The sequence below is a fragment of the Sinocyclocheilus grahami genome, unplaced genomic scaffold, assembly GCF_001515645.1.
Source record: "Sinocyclocheilus grahami isolate Dianchi unplaced genomic scaffold, SAMN03320097.WGS_v1.1 scaffold253.1, whole genome shotgun sequence".
Classification (NCBI taxonomy): Eukaryota; Metazoa; Chordata; class Actinopteri; order Cypriniformes; family Cyprinidae; genus Sinocyclocheilus; species Sinocyclocheilus grahami.
The window spans coordinates 605,161-614,818 of NW_015505432.1; the positions used below are offsets into that span (position 1 = coordinate 605,161).

The 9,658-nt window shown below is 43.0% G+C and overlaps 1 protein-coding gene across 1 annotated transcript; it reads left to right on the forward strand.

Moving 5' to 3' along the window:
• Positions 1–1,357: 1,357 nt before the first annotated feature.
• Positions 1,358–6,043, forward strand: LOC107598575 (SBDS ribosome maturation factor). The gene is made up of 5 exons (XM_016289952.1): positions 1,358–1,575; positions 3,039–3,168; positions 3,288–3,488; positions 3,573–3,737; positions 5,531–6,043. The coding sequence occupies exons 1-5, from the start codon at positions 1,448–1,450 to the stop codon at positions 5,657–5,659; spliced, it is 753 nt and encodes a 250-aa protein (XP_016145438.1). The 5' UTR covers positions 1,358–1,447; the 3' UTR covers positions 5,660–6,043.
• Positions 6,044–9,658: the final 3,615 nt, after the last annotated feature.

Consider the following 9,658-nt stretch of genomic DNA (forward strand, 5'->3'; position numbering starts at 1 on the left):
ACAGACCCCTATGGCCAGCAATGAACGTGTCAGGCCAGGAGCTGCTAGGACCACAATGCAGTTTTATCCTGCTTATAGTCACTGTTAATCCAGTCGTCCACTACTGGCTAAACGACAGCCCTGCTGGACAGACTACAGCTTCTCCTCTGATCAGATGACAGCGTGACGTATCCTGATCTTCAAACAGCAGGAGCTGGATGAAGTATTCTGAATGCCATCAGTCCACAATCTCAAGTGATGCAGCCTGAGATCATAATCACCCCATCTTTGATCATTTATCCAGAGGAGAGCTGAGCCGACTGCTCCTGGTTTCTCCCAAGCTGTTTTTCCTTAGTTTCAGTCACCTGCTGAAGTTTGGGTTCCACTGTCACCTCTGGCTTGCGTAGCTGGGGTTTAAAAGACACTGAATATTCAAGAATAATAGTGATTTGATTGTACTGACACTATTGCATAATGACAAGACTTGAACTGAACTGAGCTGGATCATGATATCGCTGTTTTCTCCAGAGCTGCTTTATCGCCAAGACTTTGTTTCTTAATGCATTCATTTTGCAGCATTTTCACTGATATTGAATTTGATTAAATCAACATCAAGCTGACACAAAGTGAATAATGAAACTTTTGTGTGCTATAAAATTCCTTATGGCTGAATTGTACTAATTCATTCGTAAATATTAACTTTACAAAGCTATTGAACTGAATTGTCTTTTTAGAGGTAAAGTTTTTTATTACATAAAACAATGTTTTTGTACAATTTGTTGTTGCATTTTATTTTTTATTTTTCTTCATGTAATTACCTACGTTTTATAGAGTCTTTCATTATTACTGGCCAAGGAAAGCTGATTTTTTCAAGTTTTGGATGATTTTATGGTGTATTAATATTAATAAAGGGAGACATATTACACTTTTATAGAGCAGTCTAGTCTATATACTGATTGTTGGCTCTGTTTTAGGTATTTCCATAGCTAGTTTTGGCCAGATTACCCATTTTAAATAAGGTAATGAACGGGTCCAGATCGGATCCGTAATCCTTATCCGTTCCGGAGTCATTTTGCTATCTGGGAATGAAGTTTCTGTAGAGCAGTCTGTCCGTGTAGGGCTACTGTAGAAACATGGCAGTGCAAAATGACGACTTCCGCGGTGTATGTAGATAGAAATGGCTCATTCTCTAAGATAATACATGCATAACGGTTAATTATGTAAGGTCTTCTTATACACCTCTGAAAACATAGTTATGTATATTATATTGCATTTCTGTCAATAGGTCCTCCTAAATATGACACACTGGACCTTTAAGATGTTTATGATCTGGAACGTCTATGAGATGTGTGCAGACAGCAGAAGCGTGCTGTGCGACTCCAGGCCTCCAGGGGGCGCTGCGGCGGTGAGTCGCGGTGAATGAGAGCCGGGGGGAAGAAGCGCGTCGAGAACCCGAGGACCGTCAAACATGTCGATATTCACTCCTACTAACCAGATCAGGCTGACTAATGTCGCCGTGGTGAGGATGAAGAAAGCAGGCAAGAGGTTTGAAATAGCCTGCTACAAGAACAAAGCGATGAGTTGGAGATCCGGAGCGTGAGTGTGGGGCTCATTATATAGTGTTGTGTTGATTCTGTCACACGTGCTACATTAGCCTTATAACTCTCTGGTTTATGCTAATACTGGTGCTACATTAGCCTTATAACTCTCTGGTTTATGCTAATACTGGTGCTACATTGTCAAGTTTTCTGAGTTTCAAAACAACACTGACTTTGAATATAATAATAATAGTAAATTACATGAAAACATTATTATTATTATCTCGAATTATACAAATAATGATGGCAGGAATATATTACTGTTGTAATAATACAGTTGAACTGTACAGTAAATATGAGTTTTTGATGATTATAATAGTAATGTGTTTAGTTCAGCCAAAAATGAAAATTTGCTGAAAATGCTCTCCGCCGCAAGTCAGCCAAGACATAAATAGGTTTGTTTCTTCATCAGATCTGGAGAAATGTAGCACTGCATCAGTGTCTCAGCAATGGATGCTCTGCAGTGAATGGGTGCCGTCAGAATGAGAGTCCAAACAGCTGATAAAAACATCACAATAATCCACAGCACTCCAGTCCATCAGTGAACATCTGGAGAAGACAAAAGCTGAAACACATCCAGCATTAAGACATTTATAACTCAAATACATATAGTCCATAATCCATAATAACTCTTCCTCCAGTGAGTCAGTGTTCTGGTGTGAATCAGGAGAGAAATCTGCACAGATCAAGCAGCGTTTAAACAGCTCTAAACACATATGTGGCTGGATTTTGATGTGAGAGACAACAGGAGATGCACTTCTTCTCTGGAGGAAGCGTTATTATGGATTATGGACTATATGTATTTGAGTTATAAATGTCTTAATGCTGGATGTGTTTCAGCTTTTGTCTTCTCCAGATGTTCACTGATGGACTGGAGTGCTGTGGATTATTGTGATGTTTTTATCGGCTCTCATTCTGACGGCACCCATTCACTGCAGAGCATGCATTGCTGAGACACTGATGCAGTGCTGCATTTCTACAAACCTGATGAAGAAACAAACTCATCCTGATCTCGGATGGCTTGAGGGTGAGTATATTTATAGAAAATGTTCATTTTCTGAAAACTATTCCTTTACGGTATTCATAATGTCATATAATGGACATTTCCACAACCATTTTCTAAGACAATTTGTCATTTTCTTAAGTGACATTAATGTAAAATGTGCTGTTGTTGTTGTTATAGGGAGAAGGATCTTGATGAAGTCCTGCAAACAAACACAGTGTTTGTCAATGTGTCTAAGGGTCAGGTGGCAAAGAAAGACGACCTGTCAAGCGCTTTCGGCACAGACGACGTGACACTTGAGGGTGAGTACATTTATAGAAAATGTTCATTTTCTGAAAACTATTCCTTTATGGTATTCATAATGTCATATAATGGACATTTCCACAACCATTTTCTAAGACAATTTGTCATTTTCTTAAGTGACATTAATGTAAAATGTGCTGTTGTTGTTGTTATAGGGAGAAGGATCTTGATGAAGTCCTGCAAACAAACACAGTGTTTGTCAATGTGTCTAAGGGTCAGGTGGCAAAGAAAGACGACCTGTCAAGCGCTTTCGGCACAGACGACGTGACAGAAGTATGCAAACAGGTCAGTTTGCTGTTGCGTACAGCTGATTTATGATCTGATCTGTCCTGACTGTGTGCATCGTAAGAAGACCTCGATCCTTAAGTGTTTCTTCATAATTGGGTATTTTCATTCATGTGCAGATTTTAGCTAAAGGAGAGCTACAGGTGTCAGACAAAGAGCGACAGAGTCAGCTGGAGCAGATGTTTCGAGACATCGCAACTATTGTGGCAGAAAAATGTGTGAATCCCGAGACCAAGCGGCCCTATACAGTGATCCTCATCGAGAGAGCCATGAAGGACATTCACTTCTCTGTGAAGGCCAACAAAAGCACTAAACAGCAGGTGAGCAGAGCCGGATCGTGTGAGGATCTCACGGTCGCTGACGAGGTCTCTGTGGTTAACGCTCGCGTCTGTCCGTCTCTGCAGGCTCTCGAGGTCATCAAGCAGCTGAAGCAATCCATTCAGATTCAGAGAGCTCACATGCGGCTGCGCTTCGTGCTGCCGGCCAGAGACGGGAAGAGACTGAAGGAGAAGCTCAGGCCATTAATAAACACTGTAGAGAACGAGGAGTTTGATGATCAGCTGGAGATGGTGAGAGTCTTCAGGGGCAATTTATTCATCAGCTCATTCATTCAGATATGTGACCCTGGAGCACAGAATCAGTCATAAGTGTCAATTTGTCAAAATTGAGATTTATACATCATCTGACAGCTGAATGAATAGTTGTTAGGATCGGACAATATTTGGTCGAGATACAACTATTTGAAAATCTGGAATCTGAGGGTGCTAACAATCTAAATATTGAGAAAATCATCTTTAAAGTTGTCCAAATGAAGTTCTTAGCAATGCATATTACTAATCAAACATTAAGTCTTGATATATTTACAGTAGGACATTTACAAAATATCTTCATGGAACATGATCTTTACTTAATATCCTAATGGTTTTTGGCATAAAAGAAAAATGTATAATTGTGACCCATACAATGTATTGTTGGCTATTGCTACAAATATCCCCCAGCGACTTAACACTGCTTTTGTGCTGCAGGGTCACATATTACTGGGCTGTAAACCAGGGATGTGCCGGCATGGTCGACTAATCGACTAGTCATCCAACAACAGACTAGTTAAATATAAGTATGGAAGCCCATTTCCGCTGAGGAATAAAAAAAGGCAAATAAAAAAAAAAGTGAAGTGGCCAAGTATGGTGACCCATACTCTGAATTAGTGCTCTGCATTTATCCCATCCAAAGTGCACACACACACACCCGGAGCAGTGGGTGACTTTTATGACTTTTTATCTCACTATTCTGACTTTTTCAAGATATAAACTTAACTTTTGCAAGATAAGTTGCAATTAAATTTTTTTCTGTGGCAGAAAACAACAAAAAACTGAATTGTGAGATGTAAACTAGTCAAAAATAGTCAGAATTGCGAGGGAAAAAAAGTCACAATTACAGTTGTTCTTTTTTTATTTCGTGGTGGAAATGTAGCACAAGCATGAAGTTTGTTAGGTTTCTGAACATGAAGCAATACCTTTTTTTTTTTTTTTTTTCAAAATAAGTACAACAACCCTTTTATAGACTTTTTGCTTGTCAAGCTTTGTGGAACATGGTAATATAATGAAGTACACCGCTGCTTATTCTGCGAGGACACCTGTCTTAACTTCAAATAAAAAAAATTACTGAAAATGTTAGTTTTGAGAAAAGCTCTAGCATCATTTGTTTGCAGATGACATTTGATATTTAGTATGTAATGCACTGAAAATCAGTGATTATTTACGGGTGAATTACCTGCCAACACTGGTTGTATAAATGCAATGCATATATGCATATGTTATTTGATTGTTATTCAATCACTTTATGTACATACAGGTGCATCTTAATAAATTAGAATGTCGTGGAAAAGTTAATTTATTTCAGTAATTCAACTCAAATTGTGAAACTCGTGTAATAAATAAATTCAATGCACACAGACTGAAGTAGTTTAAGTCTTTGGGTCTTTTAATTGTGATGATTTTGGCTCACATTTAACAAAAACCCACCAATTCACTATCTCAACAAATTAGAATACTTCATAAGTATTTCAGTGAATTGTTGGCCTTCTGGAAAGTATGTTAATTTACTGTACATGTACTCAATACTTGGTAGGGGCTCCTTTTGCTTTAATTACTGCCTCAATTCGGCGTGGCATGGAGGTGATCAGTTTGTGGCACTGCTGAGGTGGTATGGAAGCCCAGGTTTCTTTGACAGTGGCCTTGTGGGCCTTGGGGTCCAGGTCTGGTGAGTTTACTGGGCAGTCAAGCACACCAACACCATGGTCATTTAACCAACTTTTTCTCAATGTTTTATTTGAGTTAAGGTAAAGGCGTTTCCTATTTTCCAGGTGTGTCTGATAGATCCCGGTTGTTTCCGTGACATTGATGAGCTGATCCGCTGTGAGACTAAAGGGAAGGGGACGCTGGAGGTGCTCAGTCTCAAAGATGTGGAGGAAGGAGACGAGAAACTAGAATAACCTGCTCATCTAACCAACACATTAAACTATTGCTGACTCATTTTATATGGAGAGCCTTTTTTGATGAGTTATAGCACTCTATGACCCAACTGCTAGCAGTATATTCACAGCTGGGACAGGCTTTAGTAACAATACTAAAGATATGCTATGCTATGAAATATATGCTGGAGCACTGCCTAGCCAATATGCATGAGAAAAGTATTAAATTGGCAAAACAGTAACAGCTCCTTCATGCCAGAAACAATAACTATACAAGGCATGATTATTGTTCATCAGCATTTTTAAAGTGATTCCTGTGATATCGTTCCTCTGTGACATTATTGCTTTAGTTGTGGTCTGGATTTTATGGAAGCTTGTTTCCGCCACTGAATAAAAGTAAAAAAGGTAATTGTGACTTTTTATCTCACACTTCTGACTTTGTTTCTCAGAAACAAATGTGTTTTTCTGAGAAAAAAAATTCTGAATTGTGAGATAAAAAGTCACAATTACCTTTTTTACTTTTATTCAGTGGCGGAATCAAGCTTCCATAGGATTCTGCCATTCTTTAAAATTATAATTATATATATTTAATATTGTTATCATTATAGATATTGCCATTGGTGTGAATGGATCTAAAAACAGTAAACACAACTATAAGCCAAGTGTACTTGTAATACTTCATTATACTTTTAAGTATATATTATCTCTAATTAAGTATAATTTTGTAATGCTAAAGTACATAAAATGTAGATTGAAAGTATACTCTTATTTTTAATTAAAAAGAAGTACTGTATTCTAATAGCACACTGGAATAAACGTTTGTACAGAGTGGTTAATCTTTTAATTTGCAATCTTATATTTTTACATAAAAAAATAGCTTTCATTTCAAACACATTATGTTTGATTACATAAAAATATACAAAATTTACTCCATAATTAACTATCAACAAGGAATAATAGTGCGAAACTACTGTTTTCATTAGCTTGGCTGTATTTAAAATAATGCAGCTTTTGTAGAAAACCTAAAACGTAAAGTTTAAGACGCTAAGGGGAAAACTCCTTTTTCTCTGAATACTGAAGCCTTTTTCAATCACGCAGTGAAACTGCACGGCCATTGGTTCGTGCAGTGTATTAAAAACGGAGCTGCACGAGCCAATTTGGGAGGGGCATCTGGCTATATAAGCATGCACTTCGCCATAGGATCCTCAGGTTACTTCGACTGAAGCGACAACCGAGTCGTGCAGCTACATAGCACGGCCAGCAACGCAGTACTTGCTCCCGTATCTCAGGTTACCGAGGTTACGTTAGTAACCGAGTACATTCCCTATTGATACTTCACTCGTACTGCGTCTTGCTTAAGACGCTAATGGGAACCAGTACAATCCTGCCATGCTATGTTAGAGGAACGACCAATGCTTGAACTTGCCTTGAGCACCAAGGGCCCAGAGGGACCAAGTAATTGTAGGGAAGCTCCACAGGAAGCAATAGGGCCAAACTCACAGAGGTCGGCCCGGCGCTAAGTAATCGTTCCCAGAAAAATCATACAGCCTCGAAACCCAGTGGGGGCCAAGAGCGTACCGAGAAGGCAAATGTCTGATTTAGCACTGGTTTTGCTAGAGTATGTCCATTAAGCAGAAAGGACCCGATCTTGTAAAGCCGGGACGTCCAGATTATAAAACCTGGTAAATGTGGACGGCGAGGCACAGCCGGTCACCGCACAAAACAATGGAAACTCAGCTAGACCAAGCCCAGGAAGAGGCAACACCTCTCGTAGAGTGGGCTCTTACTCCCATGGGGCATTGAAGGCCCAAAGAAGAGTATGCTAGCTTGATAGCATCAATAATCCATTTGGTAAGTCTGCTTCACGACCGGAGACCCTCTGGTGTGGTCACCGTCTGAACGGGGCGGAACGCTCAATGTTTATCCTCAATGCCCTGACGGGGCAGAGTAGATTTAGCTCTTGGTCCTTCTCCGAAGGAGGAAGTGCCAAAAGAGCTATGACCTGTGCTTTAAATGGAGTCGAGAGCATTTTAGGTACATAACCATGCCTCGGCTTCAGGACGACCCTTGAGTTGTTGGGCCCGAATTCGAGGCAGGTTGGGCTTCTCACAGAGAGCGCCTGCAGATCACCCATACGCTTTTTAGCGTCAGGGGACGAAGGTCAACAGTCTGTAGCGGCTTAAAAGGAGGGCTCTTTAGAGCCCTCAACACCGTAGGCAGGTCCCACGTAGGGACGGTGACAGGACGAGGCGGGTTGAGCCTCCTAGACCCTTTCAAATATCGAACAACTAGGTTGTTCCTGCCCACTGACTGGCCAGCTATAGGAGCATGTAAAGCTGCTATGGCTGCTACATAGACCTTGAGCGTGGAAGGGGAACGACCCTTATCCAACAGCTCCTGCAGGAAAGACAATATCAGAGATATGTCGCAGGAAATTGGGTCTGCGCCGCGGGTCATACACCAGGCGGAGAAGACAGACCACTCCCATATGCCACTCCCTCGAAGGCGAATCTCAAGAACCACTTGTGGTGGGGGGCTATCTGGATGTGAAAGTAGGCACCTTTCAGATCCAGCAAAAAGAACCAGTCCCCTGGGCACACTTGCGAGAGGATCTGCTTCAATGTAATCATCCTGAATGGCCAACTCATGAGGGCGCAGTTCAGGTGTCAGATCTAGGATGGGCCTTAGGCTGCCATCCTTTTTGGGGATGAGGAAATAATGGCTGTAGAAGCCTGACTCGCTCTGAGCTGGGGGAACCATTTCTGTGGCTCCTTTCGTCAGTAAATTCATCATCTCGGCGCGTAGGACGTGTGCATCCTCGCTCTGAACCAAGGTGGAGACCACGCCACAGAATCGCGGTGGCCTTTGAGTGAATTACAGTGAATAACCTCGTTCTATTATCCCCAGAACCCACCTTGAAACCCCGGGGATGGCTCGCCAGGCCTTGGCCCGCATGGCAAGCGGTTGGGTTGGTTCGAGCGACAGGCCAGGGTCCTTGGCGTTTAGGGAATGGGTAGCGTCTAGCCGAGCAGGAGCAATGCCGGGGCTCAGGCTTAGAGACCGGCGGTGCAGCTGATGAGGTGGGCTTCGCGGGCTGCTGAGTCGGCGCCGCAGAGCTGGAGCGTTTTGGCAAGAAGTGTCGCATTGCTTGGGACGACTTCTGTGCAGCAGTGAAGCGTTCTGTTAACCCTTCGACCAGAGGTCTAAACAGGCCAGAGGGGGAGACCGGAGAGTCGAGGAAGGGGACTTTATCCACGTCCTTGATCTCTGTGAGGGTCAACCATAGGTGGCGCTCAAGCACCACAAGGCTGGCCATGGATCTACCGATCGCCTGAGCTGTTAATTTGTGGCGCGTAAAGCCAGGTCGGTCGCGCTGCGTAGCTCTTTGCAAGCCGCGGGTCCGGTCCAGACTCGTCCATTTTCTGGAGAAGTTTGGCCTGAAGGACCTGGAGGACCGCCATGGAGTGAAGCGCCGAGGCCGCTCGTCCAGCAGACGAGTAGGCCCTTTCAGCGAGTGCTGAAGTAGTTCTGCACGGCTTGGACGGGTGGGCGGCCTTTAACTTCCAGCCGATGGCCGTGGACGGGCAGAGATGTGCGGCCACTGACTCATCCAGGGGAGGCAGTTTGTCATACCCCTTTTCTTCGGCGCCGTCAACCGTAGTGAGGGCAGATGAAGAGGAGGTACGCAGGTGGGCCGAGTAGGGGGCGCGCCAAGATCTTGTGATCGCTTCATGGACTTCCGGGAAGAATGGAGAAGCTCGTTGTCGAGGGGCTTGATGGCGCCCCGGCAAGAACCATTCGTCCAGGCGGCTATGGGTAGGTTCCTCCGGCGGAGACCAATCCAAACCCAGCTCTTGAACAGCCTTAGACAGAACGTGGAGGAGTTTGGCGTCCATGCCTGTGCTGGCAGCGCTGGGTTCTGCAGACAGCAGTGGGGCGGGGTCGAAAGACGAGAATTCGCTTTCTGAATAGAAAGCTATCCGCAAGCGCAGAGAGGAGAGACTTAAATCCTCGCAATGA

Excerpts from the sequence above, each read along its gene's own strand:
- LOC107598575 (XM_016289952.1), top strand. The coding sequence starts at position 1,448 with ATGTCGATATTCACTCCTACTAACCAGATCAGGCTGACTAATGTCGCC. Across the intron at positions 1,576-3,038 it reads ATGAGTTGGAGATCCGGAGC|GGAGAAGGATCTTGATGAAG; the intron begins GTGAGTGTGGGG and ends TTGTTGTTATAG. Across the intron at positions 3,738-5,530 it reads TTGATGATCAGCTGGAGATG|GTGTGTCTGATAGATCCCGG; the intron begins GTGAGAGTCTTC and ends CCTATTTTCCAG.